Raw genomic sequence first — 25,934 nt, 5'->3', positions numbered from 1 at the left:
GAGATTGAAGAGAGATAGATAATAATCTCTGCGCGGAAAGAGGAAAAAGAGAGGAAAAGGGAGAGGTGGGGCGAGGGTGAGAGAGGGACAAGGAGTGAAAGAGTGGTGTACGGCAGTTGAGGCGGGTGGGAGGGGATTTCCGAGCGACGGGGCCTATAATATCGTATGGCAGTGCCGTAACGAGAGGCGCTTTCCCGAACGTTGACCTCTTCGCGCTTCCAATACTAACCTCGCCCAAATACCCACTACCGGGAATACGAAATAATAGAAACTTTTGGAACGGCTCTCATCGCTACAATGCTTCGTAGCTTCGTGAGATGGTCGGCCTTCGTGGAACGATTGACCGACGGAACATCGACGAAATGTAGCAGCGTTTTAAAGGGACCCTTCCTTCCTTCCTCTTTCTCATTCTCTATCTCTCTTTCTGTTTTCAGGGGCAAGCTGTTCCCGATCCCTTTAAATCGTCTTTTTCTTGGAACTGATCTACAACGTGCTGCTACACTTTCCTCGTGGTTCTTTAAATGGACGAGGCGACCATATGTCACAAGTGTTGGATTTTTTGAATTGGACGAGTAACAAATCGTTATTTTGTGACAGAGATATATTAGCGTCATGTGGGAAATTATAGGATCGGATATCAATTTTATTTGGACGATCAAAGTATTGTAACGTTCCAATTTATTATTCCTGTATGAGTTTCATATTGTGAAACTAGTATATTTCCCTGTTTGGAAAATTCAGTTGGCCACTCAGAGCACGATCGATACGTTTCTGATTTGAGATACAGTTAATGGCTCTCAGAATCATGGATCTCGTTTTTCTATTCTTACATACGATGATAAGAAATCGTATAATTAGTCGAAAGGGATTTTATTTCCTCTTCTTTCTTTTTTTTCTTCTTCTTTTTTCGATCGACTCGCATGAAAAATTCTGCGGCAATAGGGCCACCGTGACGTTTCGTGCTCGCGACAAAGGGTCGTCAGTATTTTGCGGAAATGAAAGAGGGAAGAGCCCTTCTCCGTTTCCTCCCAAGTCTTTATTTTGCGTTGTCCTTGGAAAACAAAGGGAACCTTAAAGGCCCTGAATGGCTCTTCATCTTCTCTCCTCCCTGCTTACAAAGAGATTGGGAGTTTTCATTGATCCGCACTGTTACGGGACGAATATTCGCGAATCATAGCGTTTCTCGTATATGCCCACTCATCGTTGATAACGTGCCCTCTTCAGCGAGAGAAGGAGCCTCTTCATTAACGCTGATAAACAAAACCAACGTCCCGCCTTTGAAGATTACACGTACACTTTTCACAATTATGCAATGGACGATTACCGATTCTCTTCTTGAGTTGCGAAAAAAATATCGGTGACAAAATAACCGAGTAGCGACGATAAAAGTGAAAAGCTGGTGAAATATAAATCGAATGGCAATTGTTTACACCCTCTCCGGTTCTCGTGTTTTCGTACGCGGACGAATACACGGTTCCATGACTTTAACTTTCTCTCCTCGTATTTTAACTCGCCGCGAGAAATCAAGGGAAATACATGCATTTTCTATATCGTTCGTTTTACGTTTTTGCGTAAATGGTTGTAACAAATCGTTACAAATCGCATCGTACCGATAATCAGATGGGATCGATATTTTTAGCACAGTTCGTACTCCTGTTGCTAAGGCATCAGCTGATCAAGCCGGCTGCCTGCGTGTGCCAGCCCCGTATCTATAGCTTCTTATAATAACGTCCCCCACTCGTCTCGTGTTCTTCGTCTCCTCTTGTCTGTTTACTTTCAAGCGAGCCCGTAGCAAAGTTAGATATTCATGAAACGTTGCAATGAATCACGAATTATCTGAAAGTAAAACCCTCGTCTTTTTATGCGCTTTATCAGAATTTCGCTTTAACGACCCTGGTATGGTATGGAGTTGTTGCTACGGCGCAGGCCCGAGAAACCGGCAACTCTCCCCACCAGCTGTTCGTCACCCCACCACGCCGGCCCGACCAGATGATCGTAGCTCAGCTTAGCTATTGAAGCGTCAGTTATCGTCAGTTAGCAACCGGCTCTCTTTTCGCATACATCGTTCATCGTAGAAATCCCCCAACACGTAATGTCCAGTGTAACCTGATTCTTGTGTGATGATCTTTCGTTAACTGTGTATCGGTGTTGTGAACGATCGTAGCTTTTCCGCTTTTTTTTTCTTTTTTTTTTTTTTCCCCCCGTATCGTATCTTCTATTTATCGTTTCGACCGTACGTTCCAAAAAAAGAATTTACGAGCCGTACGAGAAAAGATTGAAAATCGAGCATTGTCGCATTACCCGACTCAAGGGTACGAGCAATATTTCTGTGATATTTATTATGATTGGTAATTTCTTGCCGGTGTTCCTCAAGTGTGACAACTCGCGGACGTTTTATCTCAAAGGGAGACCCACCGTTAAGACTTGCCGGTGAAAAAGAAAAAGAATTTCTCTCGAAAATCAATTTTCTCTCTATATTCTCCCGTCTTTTTTTCTACCGAAAGAGCTTAGATCGCTAAGAAATCGAGGACAGAAATTTTTTTTCTGATCGCAACGTATATAATAATATATATATATATATATATATATTATCGTCTTCTACCGAAGTCTTTCGTGTAATATCTTTATTACATATATACATATAGTGTTTATTTATTATAATTGTCCAAAATTCCTGTGGCTAACGTGACCGAGCCTTACCCGAAGGCGGATACACTCGCGAATTGTGGTGGTGCCGTCAGCATGGGTCAGATTGGAAATGACGTGAGTTTTTTTTCACAAAATATACATATATATACATATATATGTATATATATATTTTTCATTTTTTCTATTTCATTTGTTTGAAATTCCGGCTGAAAATGCCGGCTCTCGAGACGAATGCGCCTGTCGTTGTTCGCTAGGTTTTTTTTGTTTCCCTTTTCCTTTTTTTTCGCTTGGTAACAGAGAGAGGGAGAGGATCGACCGGCTTTTCGGTCTTGTCCATGTTTCTCGTAATTACAACCGTTCTGTGCACATGTATCGTGCTCACCTACACCATGCTTGCATACATGTCACTCTCGATTCGTGCACGCATGCGACCGGCGCATTCCAAAAGTCATCGAGATCTTACATCTACGATTCATCTAGCAGAGATACAGTGCAATAATGGGGGGAAAGAGAAAAAATGATATCATAGAAATTGCAATTTTTCTCCATTATTCAATACTGTTGAATAATACGTGCCAATTAGATTAATTTCAAAATGTATCTCTGATCTGTGATGTATGTATTAATATTTTTCAATTTTGCGTCATTTATATCTCTATATGTATCGATGTATCGATTGTTTTGTTTGATCTCTTGTTTCGTTTAGATAGATTAAATTGATCAAAAAGAGAGTGAATTATCCACTCTGTTCTATTCGAGTCGATATTTTCATTCGACAGAGTAATTGATTTCGTTTAGGGGGAAGTGTAATCGTTCGATTCATGATCAATATACTCTTTTGTAAAATTGTTGTTCGTGGTGCCGGTTTTGCGGCACGAGACCGATATATTGCGCATTAGAATCAGGATCCAGCCCATTTTTCACGCGTGTTCCCCGCGTTACCATTCGTTCGATAACGAATAAAAAGTTGATTAGGTTAGTGAATCATGCTTGCGTAAAAAACAGACAAAACATTACTCTTTTTACATGTTGATTCTCGTGACGGAACGAAATTGATCGAGTTTTTCTCTATGTTTCAGTCATAAAATACACTAGGAATTTTATTATTTAGCAAATTAATTTTGGGACAATGATCGAATAAACTTTTGTATCTGGTCCCTGAAAAATCAAACGGTAGATCGTTTCTTTAACAAGTTTTTTTAATTCGATCATCAGAGTTCTTAAAAGGTAATTTCATAATACGAACCGGTTTCGTCAGCATACGATTCGCTATTTCCTTCTTTTGGAGTAAAACCTGGCTCCGGGGACGATTCGCAGGAGTATCCGTTCTTGCATCAGAAACTTACCCTCTCCTCTTACCCTCACCACGGCTCTGTGTCACTTTGCCAATTTTATTGAAGTGTTTCATCATCCTGAACGTTCACCTAAAATCTACCTCTAGCATTGATCACCCGGTGCGGATGCCAGTTTATCGATTTCACAGTAAATACTTTTATTCTTATTTTCCAAATTTTTTTAACATTAATTTCGGCTCCTCGATATCCAAGATTTTTTCTTTTTTAACGATAAATTGTTTCTAGAATTTTTTAACTATTAACTATTAGATTTGAAATAATTATTTTTTACGGAAAGTGCAATTTTTGTGTTCCGTTTCTTAATTTGAAGTAAGTCTAAATTTATTGTGAAAATTTCGAATCTTAAAAATAAGAAGAAGTTTCATTTCAAGCGTTCCATATTTCATTTTAATAATAATCATTGATGTAAATGTTTCGAAATCGATTATTCTTCGTACATGGATTTTTCCATCTCGTTGACTCGTTCATTTGTTAAAACAATCAAAACAATAATTTCTGCTGTTTATATCGTTACCTTCATTGTCAAATTTCATCATCCTGCAATCCTCCTATCACAGTTACTCGAATAAACGATCTTTTTTATAACGTTATCACTTATCGACTTGGTAACGAATTTTTTATTTTTCGATCATTTTTGTCAACATTTTTAATAGCTAGTTCGCTTGTCCGTTTAACTATCATATCCTCGTTAACTCTCATTCACGAATTTCGAATCTTATCTGTTATCTCAACAAACGAATTTTGCGTAACGTGCGGATTTTTTTAACCAAAGCGACGACAAAGATATTCCGAATTATATTTGTGTATCAAAGTTCATTCTTTGAAACACATATAAAATCAGAGCCGCGTAAATTTTGAAATAGCTTAAAAAACAAATGTTTGAAATATCTTCACAAGCGAATACAATTTGGAAATATTCCTTTTTTTTTTTTAATATTTAACGGGCAAATATTTATTATTTACATTCACAAATTCGATGCAAATGAAAGGAATTTATTTTCCATTTAATTAAAATCCATTAAACGTCACGGGTTATTTTTTATTTCTTAAAACATTGAGTTTAATTATTTTAATTACTATTTTACTTGTAAGGAATAGAATTTTCTTATATTTCAATGAAATGCTCGTTCAAGTAATAATTATTATTAAAATATTTGAACGAGTAATAGTGAAATGTAAGTGAAATAATATTTATGTGCAAAATCTTGCCGAGCGAATATAAATATTTATTTCTACTTATCTATTTTGAAAAATCTAGTTTCCTCGGCCCTGAAATTATCAGCCTTGTTACACGTGTTCAACCGTGGAATTTCTCGGCTGTTGTCAACAAGGTTGAGTCGACGGTTCGTTCGAGTCGATCATCCGAAACGTATACAGCATAATACAACCAATTTTTTGAATAATTAGAAAGTTTCACGGTTGGACGGCGAGTGGAAAAATTTTAAAAATTGAAAGAGAGGAAAAAATATATATACCGTCGATATTCGCCCCGCGTTTAGTAACACCACGTCCCGGTAATACGAGTAGCTTTGAGAAATGAATAGCTGACACGTTCGAACAAGACCCCAGTCTAATCAGTTCGAGCAATCTAAATAAGACTCTAATCATTTTGAGCAAATCTGAGAGATACCCGGAGGGGGACGATTGAATAGTCAGCTTTTCAACGAGTTTCTCTCAGGATGCGAGAATCGCGTTTCCTACGTAGAACAATTTTTCTCCGGAGGAAATGTTTCGAATTTCTTTGAATTCCTCGCGAAGTGATTTATTTATTACTTTCTTCTGCCTATTATACTCCTCTGTTCGAGTTTTGTTCCCGGCATTTTGAACGAGGGATTACATATTTTATCGTGTACTAATTTACATCGAGTTCCGTATTATGCTATTCTAGTTTTAATTAATTTCTAATTCTTTTCGTTATCATTCGATATTCTTAATCATAATTTATCTTCCATCTATCTTTAGGAGTCGCAAATCCAGAATAAATTCCATCGAAATGTGCGAAAATTGCGAGCGGAAAGAAGAAAAAAATTTCCATGGAAAGGAATAATATTAATGGAAGACAATGGTCTTTGTAATTTTTATTCCGTTTTTAAAGTTTTCACTATCGAGTTATTGCATCTCGTATTCACAATGCGATAAGCAGCTCGTGTTTTTCATACGTCGCTTAGGTATACTTAAAAAAAAAAAAAAAATAATTGTCAAAAATCTAAAAATCTGGTACTTTTACGAGATGAGGAAAAGAAGGGAGGGCGAAACAAGTGTGTCGTACACGTTCGTTAAGGTTTGTTGTAAAAAACAACTTGGCCATTGAATGGGAAAAATTTTAGACGGTCACGTTGCCTATCTCGTGCTATTCGTATGCATGATTTGCATACGAATATCCACATTTCATTCATGGCTTGCGCGAATGTGGTTCAAACGTGCGTGTCAACCCCCTCGATTCACGTGAATCGTCGAGAGTCACGTGAAAAAAGTGAGCGCACATTTCAATTTCGTTGTGTGTTGGGACGACGACACGTCGTGAAATTGGCACAGAAATAATGGAACCGCCGGCTCATTACGAGATAAATTATACCACGGACGCAGTTTTGCATTTCTAATGTTTTTTTCTCTGTTCTGAATGTTATGCAATTCGTACGTACGAAGAAGCTCCAACACGTTTGCGTAATAGTTTGCATCTGATTTTTTTTTTATTAAATTAGAGAAAAGGAAAGGAAAAAATACATTATATTAGGTATATATTAAAGATTGAAATATATTCCATAAATAATTTCTAAAATATTATGCATAGGCAAATATTATTAATTATTATTTACATTCAGATTCGATGCAAATGAAATATTTGTTTTCGATCAAATTGAAATTAAACGTCAAAGGTAATTAGTTGTTCCGTTATTACTTTTGGATTACAGATCATTTATTAAAAGCAATTTTTACACGCGATCATATTATTTATTTATTCCTTTTTCTTATTTATACCCGCGGGGGAATTCAGTGAAAAGAATTTTATTTTTTATACAATTTTAACACATGAGGCAAACAAATATACGGATAGGAGAATTATTTGTTTTCTCTTTCAGTTTATTTATTTAGGCGCAAGATTTCGGAGGGAAGAATTTCATTTTTTTAAAAATAATTTTAACTCGAGAGCGAAGGGAACACGAGGAGGGATACGAAAATCCCAGACGAAATTCCCAATGTTTTATTTTTCATTTCTTCTTCATTTGTTCGAATCGTATTCGAGAATAGACTCTCGGTGAATCGAGTAATATCGAGTTTTCTCATATTTCGAAATAATATGCAAAATATTGCATAACTTCCAACTATCGAAGAAAATTTTTACACGGAAAAATCTCGTCTCGTTCGAGGAAACGAAAATATTTATTTCCATTTATCCACGTCGAAAATCTATTTTCCCCGGACCTAGTTACACAGAGGCTCTTTGAACTGGAGGTAAATTGGACGTGGAATAAACGCCGAGTGGATGGTGTAAGTCCCTTTGAAGAACACGCTGGTTTCGAACGATTATTTTTATCCGACGACTCCGACGTTTCTTTTTTAATTCCCTTCCTTCATTTTTCCCCTCTCTCTTTCTCTATTTTCTTCTTTCATTTCACCCCTTTTTTCCCCCCCTCCTTCTTTGTAAACCGCCACGAGTATACACGTCCCATCCGGGCATGGTGGCCCGTTGAGACGAAACTCTTGTCGAATCTCTCCATTTTTCTTCTTCTTTTTTTTCTTCTTCTTCTTCTTCTTCTCCCTTTCCTGTTCTTTTCCCTTTCTCTTGTATATATATATACATATATGTATATGTATGTATACATATATACATATATATATTTTCTCCTCGACATGCAGCTCTCTCGAGATCGTAAAATTGTTTTCCAAACGTAAACCGGTTCTCGAGATCTGGGTTCTGGTTTTCAATGTTGTTGCACGCGGTCATAGGCCGCCTTCGCTCCTCGAAGACCTCGAGAACGGGTCCAGGCCCGTACGGGCTAACAGGTTTTCTTGCTTTTTCTTTTCTCGTGTCATCGGTAACTGCATGAAACCACCGCTCAATGAACCGACCATTTTTGCCTCTTTTTTTTCTTTTGGAACTTTTTTTGTTCTTTTGTTTTTTTTCAGTTGAAATATCCCAGTATTACGAAATACATATCGTTCGTTATATATCGGCAATTGAAAATTTTCAGCTTTTGAATTATTTGAAATTTTTCGTCGATGATATTATTACCGATTCGGAATATTTAAAGCATTAATTGTGGAGTTGTATCATTGTTACAGTTATGCGTGAAAAGTTCTTATATCTTTCTTCGTGATTGTTTTTCCTAGGAAGAGAAATAAATTAAACTTGGCGACGTGCATAGGGCTTTCTGACTTTGCTTAAAAGATTTAATAGAAAACTTGAAATAAAATTTCAATACACTTTGAAAAATACGAATAACTAAAGACAACAATTGTTAAAGAGCAACTCTTAGACTTGGACGTAGTTATTTCTACAAGGCACACTTGACTTTCGTAACTGTAGTTAAAAGTCGAGGAGGAATCGCGTAGAAGTTGAAATATATCTTGAAAAATTGAAAAAAAAAAGGGAAAAAAAAATACAGAAATATTATTTTTATTTATTAAAGAGTTTTTAAAATTATTATCGAAGGATAAATCGTATATATATATATATGGACTTAACTGGATATACAACTTTTTGTTTCTTCGTTTCTGCTCGTGTTATCGTTACGTGATTAACTGGGCGAGGTTAGACCCAGATTCGAGAGGTAATTTACACTTTGGTCACGTACCTCTGGAGATCTATACCCAATCAAATGGATTCGAAATGGTGCTATTGTTGTTCCACTCTGTATAAATCTCGTCCACAATTATGAGACTATTATGGACGAGTTTAGCGTGGACCTTCCCAGCAGAAAGGATCCTAAATGATTCCCTATTTACATATAAAGAGTCCACTGCTGACGTAACGATCCATTCCTCGGGAAATTCAATTCTGTCTTCGAATTTCGAACGGTGGCATTATATTTATCAAGAATATTCGAAACCTTTTTTTAATTCGAAAAAAGAAGAGGATATTATTTAGATAATTATCTAAAATATAATCTTGAAATAGTTTTTAGAAACTTGAGAAATTTCTTCCACTTACTTTTCAATCCCCTTGAAGAATCTGATATGAAATTTTACGCGTTCCTTAATCGAACGAATCTTATCGACGAAAGAAAGAAAGAAAGAAAGAAAGAAGAAAAATGATCGATGATCGATTAATATAACGTACATATTTACTATGGTAATGAGGAGTTTTTTTGTACACAGAGCCATTTCTCCCTATCGCGTCGGCTCTTATGTAAATGTTAAAATTTTAACGTAATCCGCCATTGGTAAACATGTTTACCGGTTTCGTTCACGGGTAAACACAGTGGCTGTAGAGGCCTGCGATCAACGTTTATCTTCCTTTCCCGGTTTTACGTTTTCATGTCTCTTAACTATTGCCATGGGACGATTATCGCTAGCGGTTAATCCGTCTACCACCCACGGGAATATACGTATATATATATATATATTTTAAAAATTGTTTTTCTCGATCCCCGTGTGATCTGTTAATCGAATATTTGTTCAATAATTTTCCAATAAATTGAGAAATATTTTTCTCAATTTATACGAGTTTTGTCACTCGTCGGTGGAAAATATTTTTCATTGAATTCTTTTTTTTCACCCGGCGGAAAATATTTTTCATCGAACACATTTTTCCCTAATTTTGTAACCGGTTATTATTAATACCGAACCGAGGAAAAGGCAAATATAAACGGGGAGGAGGTATTGTTATATCGATTTACCGATTCGATAAATTTCACGGGTGAAACAATCGCGATGAAACCATTATGTCACTTCCCCGCTATCACTGTCCATGCTCTCCATCTTCGTTTATTTTTTATCGAGTTTGTCGCTCGTTGAAAAATATTTTTCATCGAGTTGTTTCGCTCCGTGAAAAATATTTTTCTACGATTTTGGCCTAATTTCGTCATCACTTATTGGTACTTAAAAAAGAAAAAAAGCAACGTAGACGTAAATATGACAAAGAAAGGGGTTAATTATTTCTGCTATCGACGTCTTCTTTAATTCCTTATTGAAAAAATATTTTTCATTAACCTCGTCGATCAATCCGGAAAATCAAATTCAATCAAAATTTTCCCTCTCTAAGAAAAATATTCCTTCACTTTGTCCTAATTTTATAATTACGTTCAAAGAGTTCGTATAAAAAAACGAACTCCTTATCAATTTTCATCCTTTTCTCAAGAAAAATATCTTTTATAAATATCATTATTGCAAAAGAACCGTGTCTGTATCCAATTAAATCGTGAAATTGTGATGGAATGCCTTGGAAATCGTACAAGTGTTATTCTTATTACGAACGAATTTAATCATTATCGATTAAGATTATTCTTTTAATTTCAGAGCACGACGAAAGAGGCTTCCAAACTATCGATTATTTCTCGCTGGTATTCGACGTCTTTATCCCCTTGATCCGATTCATATTTCATGGACCCGTTAGACAAGCGTCGAATGGCGTCTGGAATCTATCAGGCGGCCAACGTATAATTCTTGCGGTGCTCCCCGGTTCCATGCGCCCGTCCATCCTAGTTAGAAAGTCATTGTTTATGATACCACTCGCTGACCGGTTTTTTTCCACAGAGCGGAGTCCCTGCGGAGGAGCCCATAACGCTATCCTCGATCGGCGTAATTGCTCTCCGAGGGGTTCCTTATTTTTATTTCGTGGCCTTTTCTTATTTCTTCTTCGTCTTCTTCTGTGCCTCGACCCCCTCCCTCTCCATCTTTCGCCTGCGATATTTTGTTGAGGTCAGTTTTCTCGCTATGGAGCATTATTTTACGATGGGGGGATAGGAAAAAACGTGAGTAGTTTTTAATTTTTTTCCATACGAAATCGTATGGATTTTTTTTTAATAGGAATAGATTTCTTCCGATCTTTTTAATCAAAATTTTTTGTTTGCTTGCTTTCATTGTTTCGTTTCGAAAAATTAACACTGACGCAGCAATGTATTAATGTATACAGCAAAAATTATAATCTAAGGAGTTAAGCGTATACAATGTTGCGTTACATTCAATTCAATATCGCATATGCGTGATAGGATGATTATATAATCGTATTGAAAGTTTTATTTTATAACAATCAGTCAATTATTTAATTGCAAATTGTAAGAGAAATTCTTGATCTGTTTTTGTATTAGCTAAAAGGAGAATCATCATATTTTCTTCGATAAACTCTGAATTCAAAATTTCATATATTTAAGCGCGCTTGAAACAAATCCAATTTTAACAATCGAAACAGATCAAAATTTCGAGAAATTCCAAATTTTTTATAAAATTATTTTTAATTGTTTGAAAATTTCGACTTTGAAATTAAAAAGAGATACTCTTTTCCCTAATTTTCAGATTCAAAATCTCATGCATCCGCCATTTTCGGGCTTCTTTGTCGCTCTTTGTCAGTTGGCCGTGCTCAAATCGCAGGAACGTGTTCGAACGCGTCGAGACGTGTCGGGACACGATACAAGGAACGAACGACAGAGACGGGGAGACACGTTTGGTATCGCGTAGCGTATTCACAATCGATGGAATGACGTCGAGGCCAAGCAGACCAATCAAACCACGATTTGGCTTAGCCGCAACAGTCTCCTTCCCTGATAAGAAAGGAGCATCGAACTCGCAAAAGCTCCTTTGTTCCCCAGACCGTGTTTCTTCTCCTCTTTTTTTCCTTTCTTCTTTCTTTCTTTCTCTCTTAGCCTCAGTATTTCTCATATTTTCCAACCGAGTTTGTTTTCATTCGTCTTTTCTCTCTGTCCACTCGTTCTTTTCGAATTATTTCGATCAGTCGATCGTTTGAATTATCGGATTTTACACGATACGCAACCTTGACTACTCATTTCGCCTCGAAGAATCTAGTTTTTTTATATTTATATATTATATACTCTTGATTTCCTTTTTCGTTATTCGGAACCTGGCACGTGTTTTTTCATAGGGTTCATTGAAAGAATTCAAGTTCTTCTTTCTTTTGATAATGGTATTTAAATTATTTTCAATTAATTTGAAATTCCAATGAATTTTTTTTTTAAATAATCAACAGAGAAACGGATAATTATTTTTCTTTTAAATTGGATGATAATATTTTTTTTCCACAAATGATACGCGAGATTATTTCTAAGTTCATCGTTTCAGAAATTATGTTTTTCTCATGTCACACGAGACAAAATCTCCACACGTATAATACCAATACGAGAACTCGCTTGTCCTTCGAGTCCTATCGAAAACAAGATAAGCGGTTTTGCTCGATTTTAATCGCAGCCTCTGTTTTTCGAGTTGCCAACGAGTTATTTCATTTATCAAGCGGAAGAAAGTCGAATAAATGGCGCCGTTTAAATTCCCTTCGAAGGTTGTGTATCGAACTAACTAAGTTGCGTCATCGAATATCGGAAACGAGAACCTGTTTTCACTGATTTTGAAAGAGAGAACGACCGACCACGTTCCTTTTCCTTTTCCTTTTCCTTTTTTCTTCTTCTTTTTTTTTTTCTTTTTTTTTTTCTTTTTTTTTTTCTTTTTTCCTCTCCTTTTCGAAACGCGGAACAGCCGGTTCTGTTTCATACGTGTAGCGTGTGTTTGCCAATTCTCGCCGCTTCTCACACGCGCGATAAGGCCAGTGACATTCTCGAGCGGTGTGCTGGAAGATGTTGTTTTAGGCCAGGCAAATAAGTGGCTTTGAGCTGACAGAGCACGCCTTGTGCTTGGCTAGTGTAAAGATAGGCGTTTTAAAAGGACGTGAAATCTGACCGATTCCTCAACACACTACTTGCCCAAGTCCAATTTTAACATTTACCCGTATCGTATCTTTGCAGAATTGTTTCCCCGTCATGGGAATGGACATGTTATGATTCTTTGGATTTTCTTGCTCCAATTTTATCGACGCGAGAAATGTTTGATCTCTGATAATTGTTCTTTCTGTTTCGGAGATTGCATCGCGTTTAAGATTTGTGATCCTATTGTTTTCAGCTTTGACTCATACATATTTTCTCTTCCAGATTACACGTTTTACCGATTTTTTTTTTTTTTTGGTTCCTCGTAATTTAGAAAAAAATTACGCAATGATAACGGATTATAAATAGATATTCCTTTCTTTGTAGGAGTTTATAGAAAATGTAGAATACATGATGAACGTGTTATACGAACACAAGTAATTTGAGTTGAAAAATTCGATTGACTTCCAGAGATAGATCACGCACATAGGGTAAATTTAAATTGGATAGACGCGGAGCACGGTTGCATCCATTCCATTTAATCCGCATCACTTGAACATCCGCCTCGCAGACAATAGGGCACAGACAACGAGGATGCATAAGAGAGAATCGTGAGAAACTCGAAAACAAGCGTGCACGCGTGTTGTATACAGAGTGACCACGATGCAACGTTAATCGCCGATGTTAATTAAGCCGTATCTCTGTAAACGATTGCGATTAACGTTGACCGTGGGTGGCGGGTTACGATATTATTCTATTGTCCCCTTCCGTTCCTTTGGAACGGCCCGTTTCACGTCTATTTAGTCACGTACGGATCGTAAAACGTGCAGGCTCTTTTAACGCTCTACCCTAATTTCCCATTTACGCGGCGCACTTAATAATCGACGTATTACCTATTATGCCCACGATAAAGTAATTTTCTCGTCTTCCGATTCCTGACTCTCGCGGGTCAACGAACGTTCAATTCCCAGGGAAAGATCTGTGTTGAATCACAAACAATTGAACATTTCGCAGAGACAAGATCGCAGAGTTATATTTTCTTCGAGTCTTCCTTTCGAGTCGAACGAAAAGAAGTAGCGACACGAACGAATTTGAGGAACGCTCCTTGGCGAAAGGTGTGTAGACCCCGTGCCCCGGGGTCGTCATCCACGGACTCTCGAATTCTATCTACCTAATCTTTAAAAATTCTTACATCCTCGATGTAAGAAAAGTTATAAAAAGCAGCGTCTCGCCTCTTCGTTTATCGTCAGGATGGAAGGGAGAAGGGATCATTGTCGGGTTTTATCGAGCATCTTTTAAACACGCACGGGTGTTGTTAAGATTCAGCTTGAGGAATGGCTTTGCTGGTTGAACGCGCGCGCGCCACTCACGCGTGGGAGTGATATACACGGAATAATATGGTACAAGGTTTCATATAATCGACTTCTCGAGTGTATTACCCCGGCCTTTCTGCCCGTTGTTTGTCGCTCGTTCGGTTATCTTTATTTCTTTCACGTCTATGTGCTCGCTCCCATCAACGTAAATAGACATAACCACGACGACGACGACGACGACGACGGACAGAGTCGCCTTGAGGCTTCATTTTTGCGATTATTCTATCGTGACCCTCGTATTTTGAATTCCTTTCTGCACGTTGATCAAGTTTATCTCGATCGTTCGATTTCTTGGTACATACCAACTTTGATTAATTTGCAGAAATAGCCAATAAAGTGGCGCATACCACTTATCACCGCCGTGCTCTCTCTTTCTCGTCTCAATCTTTCAAGCAACACGTGTGTCGTCAGATCTTTCTCTCGAAAATTCAACAATCGAAACGCGATTCATTTTGGAAACAATTTCGCTTCGAAAAGAAAAAAGAAACTCGATCAATTAACGCGATATCATCGTGTTTACGCATTCCTCGTAGCGTTATCCCCTCCAATAACTTTTCTATCAGGTCTCTTCTCCCTACTTGTACGTTATTTCTGGGACGGGAAGATGAGATCGGACAGAGAGCGATATATAGATCGACAGAAGGAGAAAGTTAAATATTTGTCGGAACCCCCGCGCTCCACCCCACCACCATCATTTGATTTATCCACCACAACTCACACACCCAGCCTAACATCCGACATCAAACGATCTCGCTGACTCGTCCAATGCAAAATTAGGTCGAATTTTTTGATCTTCCCTCCCGTCTCGTGACTCGAACGCCACTTAAATTCCATTCCTGTCCACGGTGGGCCAACTTTACGAGCTTCTTCGCGGCCCCCTTTTTCGAATCCCTGCCCGACATCTGTTTCTAATGACGCAATTCTCCCGCACGAATCCTCCCCCCTTCCCAATATCACAGCGCGTCACGATCGCGTTTTTCGAGGCTGTAAACGTTTCGTCGATCATTCTTTTTAAAGCTTTTTCCCTTCCCCCGCATCGAGTTTTCCCCCGTAAACAGGGATGAATAATGCAAGGACAATATCCATATTCCGCGCCACACGTGGTGCATACTGCTGCTCCAACGGAATTCTGAACGGTATTTCGAAGGGAGGGAATCAATTACGCCCGCGGGATATCGAAATACGACATGTGTTAATGTCGCTCCTTTGTTTCTTTCTTAGGGTTGCGTATTTCGCTGGAAAAGTAGGCAAACAACTACGTTGGCGTTGCGCGTTCAGCCATGCTTCTCAGAAACATTTTGGATCGGTGTTATTCTAATCGTAACTCGATATTCGCTGACGAGCGAAATTAACGAGCGATTAAAAAGGCTGAGAGAGAAAAAGAGAGAGAGAGAGAGAGAGAGAGAGAGAGAGAAGTGTTTCGCGTTTATCACGACTTGTTTTTATCATCAGGATGGGAAATAATATGTGTGTGTGTGTGTATATATATATATGAATTCCTCGGTTGCGAAAGCGGACAGATATTGCATGAATTACGCATAATCATACACACTTGGAAATTGTTACGTTGGAAAGGAAGAAAGTAACGATTCGTCGATAAATGTGAATTGTTATAACTCAAATTATGATAATATGTTCATGGAAAACAATTATTGGAATTTAGGATGACATTTGATAGTTTTTTTTCGAAAGGATCTGTTCTCGAATTTGATAAAAAAAGAGAGATTTTTTTATTAAATTGATTATGTTATTTGGAGGTGAAGAAGATAAAAAGTTTGGACTTTTAATTTATTCAATTTATTTGAAATTATAAATAGATAGATCCGTGTATGTATGCGTGTATGGTTAATTAGCAAGATTTTTCCACAATGGTTTAATTATAATTTCAACTCCGTCCATATTGTTGTTTAGTTTGAATACATAATGCATGGCAAACGTTTGTCCGAGTTCTCTAAACTGTAGCACAATGGGGGATTATTCTATTCAGTTTGATCACGTACGTGATTGTCCATAAGTTTCGAGCATTTATGCTGATGCTCAATTCGATATGAATTTAGGGTGAGATAAATGTTTAATTATTTTCAAGTATCGATAGAATGATCGTTTCCTTTCCGTTTTCCTCTCGATTATCATCACAGCCAATCACGAAAATCATTGTACAAACCCATCTTACAAGGAGATTCACATAACTCAATTTCACCTAAAAATTTTTCTCATTTGAAAATTGTTATTGGAAAAACATCCACCTACGATTTATTTATCGCTCGAGATTTGTATCCCTTTCTTCTCCTTTTTTCAATTATCATCGAATTTTTAAGGAAATTTCAATTTCACTTTACCACGCGAAAAGGAGCGTGTGGATAGAAGTCTCTAAAGAAAAAAAAAACTCGAGAAACTAGAGCGATTCGTGACTCCGTTCACGAGCCGATTCAGCAGTGTCCAGATAGCAAGCCCTATTTAATTCGCTCGTTTTTCAAGCAACGTCACCGACAGATAAGGTCGGCCGGTTCGATGCTCCATCCGTTTCGTAACTCGGCGTTAATTTTATCGTTCTCGACGCGAATCGTTCCATTATACGTGTCCGTGGGAAACGCCGGGATTTCGCGCGTAATCCAGCCGTCATTTCGTTAATCCACCTTCGAGTTGCTACATCGAGTTGCGATTTATCGTTGTTGCGAAAACGTTTTCTTACACCTCTTCGAATGTGCTCGCGACAGGAATTCTTAAATCTTGAAAATTTCGTAGACTATTTCGTTTATGACGTGCAGTTCGATATTTTTAATTTGATTCATATATTTGAGTATACATATATATATTGGAAAAGATGGTAGGAACATGATGAGATATTTTTTATTTAAAATTTGAAGATTGTGCGGATATCTGTATAAATTTAGGGAAACTTGTGAAATTTTAATCTCTCACTAAATTAGGACAAAATTGGATAAGTAGTAATTAGATTGTAATTTTAAAGACGAATTACGAAATTGCGAGTTTATCGAGTGATAAACAAGCTTCGATGACGTATAAGTCTATTTTTAATAATCATACATGCAAATTTCGCATCGCGATTCGATTCTAATCTCTTTAATCTTCTTTTTCTAAATCCGTTCCCGGTATAACTGATTATTGTTAATAAATTTCGAGTATTTCGCTGTTACATATTTACATCATCATTGTTAAGGATATAGCATTTTTAAATCTTCGTTAATAAAGCTACTTGTTCAATCTTATGCATCATTTTCTCTTCTAAAATGAGAGTAAATTTGAAATCTTCTATCACCTCTTCCATATCTCTACAATCGTCTGATGGAACGTATCAATCGGATCGTGTCATTAAATTATTCGCAGGATCATTCAGCAACAAACGAAATCGCGATAAGATTTGCATCTACTCCTGTTATTGCAGGATAACGGGACATCGCGTGACGTTACGTCTGCGCGCGGGCTTTAATCTCTCCAATAGCACGAAATTGCACGTGTGTGCCATTGCATCATTGCAACTGCAATGTTATCCAATCGATGTTGTTGCTCCGAAATCGCCACGGTGACGTCAGCCTGTGTTATGCGTATTGCACGATAGATTAGAAATACAATATTCTTCGTTCAAAGGCATTCGTGCATTAGTCCGGATCCGTTATGCGGCTGTTTATATCGAAGGAATTGCTCGCTCGTTATCTCACTCGCTCGTTTCTCGAATACGTAAGAGGAGCGGAACGTAGACGTGTATTCGGTTATTCTTTAATCGTACGTCGTGTAATATAAATTCATTTAAATACCTCGTAATATTTCGTACACGTTTTACATTGGGTGAAACCTTGACTTGAAAATTTAATCCTGTAATGGTACGATGACCATTGAATACGCCATCCTTGTTAACTGTTAAATTGTTTCGATGAAATAACCGATCGCGACACAGGGATTCCTCGAAACGAAGGAATCCTCTTTCGGATAATTAGAATTGGAATAACAATTGTATAAATATTGTGGAGAGAGAGATTATCCAGAAGAGGATTTCGGGGAACCGCAAAAAGATTTCCGCCCACGAACTCGAATCGCGTTATTCTCGGTCGTCTAATCTCGTCCACTTGTTTCTTTCGGCCTTATTATTATCGAGACGGACGTGGTTTTCCTCTCGCGTTTCCCTCGAAGATGCGAGAATCGACTCGTATTGGCCTTGCAATATTATAATTAGAGGTTTGTTTTCGTATCGTCGATAGCTGCATTTGCATTCGTTTCATCCTGTACGTTTTACGTATTATCGTGTCTAACGAGTCTTTCATCTCGATAGATACATTTGGCGCGTGATTATGTGATATGTATGCATATATATAAGGTAGTTAAGATTCGTCCATATCCTGTCTATTTTCGAGTTGGCATATTTATTATTGCTCTCTGTCCCAATTTTATAATTTTGTTAGCGAAATCATGGATCGACTGATATATTGAAAATTATGGATATTTACACTCAAAGCCTTATACAACATCCTTAAATTTACGGATTGGCAATATTCCATCTCATCAATTTAATACTTTGTATTAAAATTGAAAGATACATATTCTCATTTGTATCAGGATGCCAATTTGTTAATTTGGGAAATGTTTCGGTAATAACATTTGTTGATTCTCCCTCATCAAAATTTAATAAATAATTCGCGTTGAGAACAACAACAACAACAGCAATTCGAAAAAGTAAGGATATCAAGTATTGTCGAAATATTGTCGAAATATACGTGGCCAATGATCATTAAGGTGGGCCACTCTGAGCCTAAGGGACTCAGATAAGCGTTTTCTGAAGCGTCATTAGTTACCTTCGAGTTATGGTATCTCGAAAAAAGAGGTCGAGAATCGTTGGGACACATTTACGTTGGGACAAAGGCCGCACTATATCAGAATTTTAGAAAATTTCTCTGATACCGATTCCCCTCTAGTCTTAATGGCTCTTTGAATTTTTTTTAAAGAACCCATCGTGATATTATTTTCCACACTCTTAAAAAAACACGCATTCTCGTCCACGAGTCATCGAACGCTTAACGATGTTTTCAAAATACAAGAATCAAAAATCATATCAATTATAAATCGTTAAGCAACAATTAATTAATCGTGACTTACGAACGTTCCACGCGCAAGAAAAGAAAAGGAAAGAAAAGAGGCTATTTTCAAAATTTCGAAAGACGAGGAGAATCGTGCCACCTGTAAGTGAAAAATCCATTAGGAGAAGCTCGGATTGTGGAAAAGCGAAAGGTGTTAATGTGATGTCGAGGGAGGGCGAAGAAGCGTGGAGGCCAGAAATATCGGCGAAAGCGAGGCGATCGTTTGTTTGGGAATCACGAGCCGAGAACGAGCCCCGGGGAGATTCCTCCGCGTCGAAAGGAAAATTCCATATGATTTGGAGCCCACCTCCTCCACGGCTCTTGTGGCTCTCCGTGCCAGGCCGAGCTGGGAAAGAGAGGAGAAAGAAGAGAAAGACGAAGGAAGGCGGAGAAGAAGAAGGAGGAGAGGAGGGGAGAGGAGAGATTGGGGAGATATATAGTGTACGTGGAATATCGAGAGGTGAGCGCACACGTGAGAGAAGAATCGCCACCAAGTCTCAGGGAGCGTGGGCTCTGTGCCAGGGGGCCGTGCCAGAAAAGAAAAAAAGAGTTCTCGGAAGAGAGCGGCAGGGTTCTCTCTTCTCCCTCTGCTGCAGCTTTCGAGGGCTTCGCCGGGACAATCCGCAACTGGTCCTTGCCAAATCTCGGGTGTACGGGTTAATTGAGTAATAGTTTTGCCGTTTTCGATGACGCGGACGACTAATTTTAATTCGCGAGCCGACCATCAGCCTTCGATTCCATTCTTGACCCGCGATTCTTGTCTCTCGTTTCGCGAATCTTTGACGAGGGGGAGAGCGTCGGTGCCATGAGCGTCTTCCACTTTTGGTATTTATTCCTTTATTTTAATAACAGCCTCGAATGTTCCTTTCATTTTTGAAACTTCGAGTTTAGAATAGAGAGGAAATATATTTTGGAAGATAAAAGGGAGAGATTTTCTTAATAATTCATATAAATCAAGAGAAATTGTAAATTGTGCAGATTACTTTCTTTTGATTTTCGATAAAATTATAACGATTAGAGAGATTCCAGAGTACTGGAAAAATGATTAATAAACGTCTCGGTTTGTTGTTTGTTCACGATTCGACGAATCGTGAAACAATTTCGGCGAAAACAAGCACTTATTTATCTGTAAGTATCTCCCCTCCCCTTTATCATCGATCATTTCTGATATTTTTATACGAGAATAAGTTGTTTGTATCGTTGGCTCGATTCTATTCGATATCGTGGAAATATTGTATTGATCAAAAGACACTATTACGTTCTTGTATTTGTCAGGACCTCATGGAAGAGGGATGGAATTCTTTTCTATTCATGAGTCACTTAGAAATCGCGGCAATAAATATCGATAAGCGATATTTATGTCGTTTGTGTCGTTGCACAGTTTAAAACCCATTCAATTTCGATGATTAAGTTCGCCAGGTGCTCTCCTCTTATCGTTTCTTTTACTCTATTATTTTTATAAGTATTCCCAGAAACGTTCAACCGATACACTTATCAAAAGTTGCTTTTTCTTTTCTTTTCTCTAAATCCTTATACAGTTTGTAATTAAATTTTTATTACAGGAATCTCAATTAAAATAGAGATGATCTGTTTTACGGTTTAAATCTTTTCGATCGTACAAAATCGTATAAGAGTAATTATGCATATAATAATTGAATCAAGAAATATAAAAATTATCAAGAAATGAAATATAGAGATCTAATGGGTATTTAATTGTCTACGTAACAGCTAATTTCAATGAACGTAAATTGAATAACTCGAAGCTGTTATTTTCAACGACGAGTAAAACGACTACCTAGACAAATATTCTCATAAGCAGAAGAGTTCTCTACCGTTTGGACGTTTCTCTTTACTCCCGTGTCCCGTGACTGGTTTACGTGAATCGTGCCTACCGTTCTCCAACACGATTCGAACGGTAGCGCCATTTCTGTTTCGTAACACGGCAGCGAGTCCTCAACATCCGTCGAGATCTTTATCGGGGATCAATATTAATTCCGTACAACATTAGAACGAAACATTTCTTCATGGTATTTTATAACAGGTCACGTTTCTACACACGTAAAACTCCCCTTGAAACCATTCGATTTTTATCTGGAACATATTTAACATTATAAAAATATAGGGGAGATATTCCGGGTGATAAAGTTGCTCGAGACAAAGTAGAGAAAGTTTCTTTTTTTTTTTTTTTTTCCTCTAAGTGCTCTTTTTTGTTCCTCAACACAAGATGATATTTTTAACCCGTATAAATATAACGTATGATTTAAATATAATCATTGATATCAAAGTTTTTGCGGACAAAATCTGTTTAGCTTTAAAAAGAAATATAAAAAAGATTTCTTTTTTTAAAATCATTTATACAATTCCATATTTATTATATATTGTACACGATTCTTACATCATTCCATATAATTGTAAAACAAACAAGTCTACAATGGATGGATCGATGTATGATGCAACGACAAACGTTGTTTTATATATATACACGTTATGAATATACGTTTGCATATTATATAGATTGATATACTTTTATAGTGAGCATGACGCAACGACAAGTGTATAATATACACATTATTATAGATTGATTCTACAATTAAATCTACCTATTGGCACGTGTCGAGAAACTTTTCCACTGACAAGATTTAACACTTGTGCTCTATTATAAGGTTTCGTTCGTCCTTTTCGATATTTTCGATCGTGCGCAACGATTTGGATAAATCTTCGATAAAATTCTACCGAGTCCGACGATCCACTGTACGGAAGGAGGGGGAGGGGAGGGGAGAGGTCAAAATTGATATTCCTCGCGTGACGAAAGCTCGCGAGTGAAATGTCTTTTCCCGTTTTAATTTGAACACACGGGTCGTCGACCCTCGACAACTGTCGGCAACTGTTCGCATTAATATATCGTGCTCGTACGGCCGCCGATCGTGCCTGACAGCTTTTGCCTCGTGGTGAAAAACAATCGATACCCGGGCTTCGATGTATCTCTCTCCGTGTGGCGAATAGAACTCGAAGAGATCGCAGCACGATCGTGTTTTGTTTCCCCCTGAGGCTTTTATTTCATGCCCGTGAATGAAACTTCCTTTTCCTCCCTCCCCCCTTCCAATTAGATTAGACTTAATGCGAGAGTTCTCTTTTCGAAAATAATTTTCAATTTTTCTGAAGCTGAATCGTTCTTAGTTAACAAGAAATACTTTTCGAGGATCGAAGTTTCTTATATAGAATATTTTATTTATATAGAATTAATTAAAAAGGATAGAATCATCTTTTTGAACGAGAAAGAAAAAAATTATAGTGGAGAGGGTTGAAGATTCGACTGTTATTAGTTTGGAATATCTGTATTTGCATTTTCGAGAAATGGACGTTTCATTGCTTCTGTTATATCTCACGATTTTTCGTAAGTGTTATAGTTTCTTTTTTTTCGTGAAACGTAATGATTACTCAGGTGATATCGACGACACGTAGGGCTGATGCAAGCCGACCGCTTGATTTCGAAGCTCGGTTCCGAGTAACCTAGTTTTTGTCCATTCCGGGGCAAACGCGATTATGTCATTAATGCGATTATAGTTTACGTCGATTCACAAGATAAAGCGTGTCGATAAGAAGAAGAAGTGTGTAAGGAAGATAGATTTGGAAATAAATAGAAAAAGTAATCAAGAAATTCTTCTTCCCTTGTTCGTCGAGAAAATCAGATTTTTACTTGTACGATAATCCACTTGTTTATTTATGTATACGTAAAAAAATATACAATACTCTCTATATATTATGATGATGACGAAACGAAGTCACTTTAATAGCTGCATTGTCTCATTTTCTGATTTTACATTCGAATTCAAGGTTAGCCACAACAATGTTTAATCATAAATAGAAATTTCCCAATAATCTAAAAACGAAATATGTAATATTTATGGATACAATAGACGCAACAGTGCCAGTATTACATCAAGTAGACAAAAGTGTATAGAAAATATTTTTGCATACGTCCGAGGAATAAAAATACAAAGGAAGGGAAAAAAAAAAGATCTTGTTATCTTGACAATAACATTCACTTAAAGTATATCTCTCGTTTTAAACGATTAGCATAATTAACAATTATAAAAACGAATTATATCGCAAGATAAATTGGCAACAATTTTCTCTTTGGATCCATTTTTCATACTCGACTGAATATCGAACATGCGATCTCATAATACACCTCAAAATTGTCCAATCATCTCGCGCTTCGATTCCTCGTTTTTAATCAATCAAAACTGATCAATCTTCCCTCTCTTTGATTACAGACTCATATCCTGTTGATGGATGCGTTCCTCCAGAACAACAGGCTGGATCATGTCTCCAGGGTGATGGCCTCGCATCCCTCGTACTTGGAGCATTTTCTCCGCACCCAACATTTCATCCTGAGGGGTGACGGACCACTTCCTTACGACTACAGGCATCTCATCGCCATTATGGTGAGTAGAACGCTGCTTTTTCTCTTCTCCTCACCTAATTCGACGTAATGGTGGCAACTTTTTTTCTTCTTCTTTTCTTCTAATCCGGCGATACGATAACACCATCTGGGAGAGACTGGTGGAAAAGCATTTCTCATACCGACTTGAAGATTTTTATCCTGTTTTCTTTTTTTTCTTCCAAAAGGAAGGAAGGGTGTGAGTAATACTTGTTAATTTAAGGGAATGGTTAGTTTAAGAAAGCGACGCGAAACACGCGAACGAGAAATGTTTCGAGCGCAAGGGGAAGATTGTTTAAATGGATTACGTCTTGGAAGAAAAAAAAAAGTCTTGGGATTGTTACATAAAATATTAGCACGAACGTAAAGTAACGTTAGTTGAAGTCTAAGTTGGGAAGATGAATTTTCAATTGATGATTTCTAATCGTGGACACGTGATATAATAACCTTGGTTGTGAAATATAGTTTAGAAATCCATTATAATATCCTTGAATTCATGGTAAAATTGTTGGAAAAATGATAAATAGTCGAAGATAAATACTGAATACTTTTCATATATATACGTTATATGCAAATACAGCCAGTCATAAAAGTTCCCGTACACTTTATAAGAATTCGAGTAACAAGTTGTATTATTAAAATCAAACAGTCATTTCGTAATATGCATTAGCAGTTGTATGCATTAATATTATTAAAGTCTCGATATTTTTCAAACAAATAGAAACAGGATTTAAAGCAGAGATAAATCAGAAAAAAATTTTAAACATTTGTTAAACGTAAATTTAAAAAAAAAAAGAACGAATTGTTTACCAAAACAATTTTAGTTACAAATTAAAGAGATTTAGCTCTCTTGGTATAAAAAAGAAAAACGTTTATTAAAAATTGGATTTCATTTAAGAAAAAAAAATTGATACGCGTCTAATCTGTTATATTACTTTGCATACACAAAGTATTCATTAATATCAGAATTTTCGAGTTAACAAGATAATAAACGGGCACTTTCGTGATCGGCTGTACATCGTATAATTATTTGTTTGTACAACATCAACGTCAATTAACCACATCATGTTTTTTCGTTCTATTATTATCGATTACGATATGTATAAAGTGAAATGTAAATAAATCAATTTAAATATGTGCATCACAATGTTGAAAAACATATACATATATATATATATATATTACGATGGGCCTTGGACGTGCTTGTCAAATAAATGGCCATAATAATTACAATAATAATAAATAATAATGTCATGGGTTAAGAATGTTATTTTTGCTCGCGACAAACAAACCCGGAATGCGATTATCGTGGACCCAATCAACGTCGTGTACCTCTTCCTCGTTCGTCCCTTGGGTCATTGGGCCAAAGATTATCGGAAGAAACCGAACAAGTGCAACGGGTTTCGTAACGTTATAGCTGGACGTCGAATAGCTCGAGCCATCGAGCATACGTTTTCGTCAATAATTTCACGTCTTTCGCGTGAAATTATCAAAATTATCGACACGAATTTCTATCGAACTTTGACGATCAAATCGTCAAAGTTGGACGATTCCGTCGATCAGTCGAACAAATCGAAATCGAGAGATGGGTTGATTAAGCGTGAAGTAAACAGGATATCGGATCGAACTTGTTATTTCTCGTTTCGGAGAGATATGGTTCGGAAGTGGTAACGAGTTTCCTGATCTCCAATTAACGGAAATTATACTTAATCGATCGATTTATATGTAAATAAACTAATAACACGGAGTAATCCGATTGATATGTGATAATAACTTCTTACTCGTTGAAACTGGTTTAAAAAGCATGAATCGTAAATCGAAACGCATCTAAATATGTGATATTAATAAAATGATTATACGTTCTTTTCACATTTACCTTGCTTCTGAATGTTTACCGCCGACTCGAGAAATAATATCGTTTAACTTATTTATCATTCCTTCTATCCATTGAAAAATTAAATAAGTACACGATGAAGTGAATAGAATAATGATGAATTACAGTTCAAATATTATAATAAGAATGGATGATGGTACTAACTTGAGCACTTCTTCTTTAATACAGATTCTCAATATAGTTTTGAAATGTTTAATTTCTTTAAGACTTTGACAATTATGGCATTTATGTGGCATTGTTCATTTGACATATCAATAGATGTACATGGAATACGTATCATTTAGTTGAAAATGATCGAGTCGAAAACGCGTTATCAGTCACG

General features: G+C 37.0%; 1 protein-coding gene across 5 annotated transcripts in view; it reads left to right on the top strand.

The window, feature by feature from the left end:
* The window catches only part of LOC411048 (sestrin homolog), a 151,836-nt gene that overhangs the window by 116,255 nt on the left and 9,647 nt on the right, over window positions 1-25,934 (top strand). For 4 of the 5 annotated variants that reach the window (XM_006560550.3, XM_394521.7, XM_006560549.3 and 1 more), the window contains one exon: window positions 23,552-23,722. In XM_006560550.3, coding sequence (XP_006560613.2) covers window positions 23,552-23,722 — 171 coding nt within the window. Of the gene's footprint in view, window positions 1-1,992; window positions 2,764-23,551; window positions 23,723-25,934 lie in introns of those variants that run through there. The other variant, XM_016911659.2, reaches the window with a different exon arrangement.

This window comes from Apis mellifera, linkage group LG4 (assembly GCF_003254395.2).
Source record: "Apis mellifera strain DH4 linkage group LG4, Amel_HAv3.1, whole genome shotgun sequence".
Lineage (NCBI taxonomy): Eukaryota > Metazoa > Arthropoda > Insecta > Hymenoptera > Apidae > Apis > Apis mellifera.
Note: the sequence above shows the minus strand (reverse complement) of the source record. Positions and strands in the feature narration are given on the sequence as shown.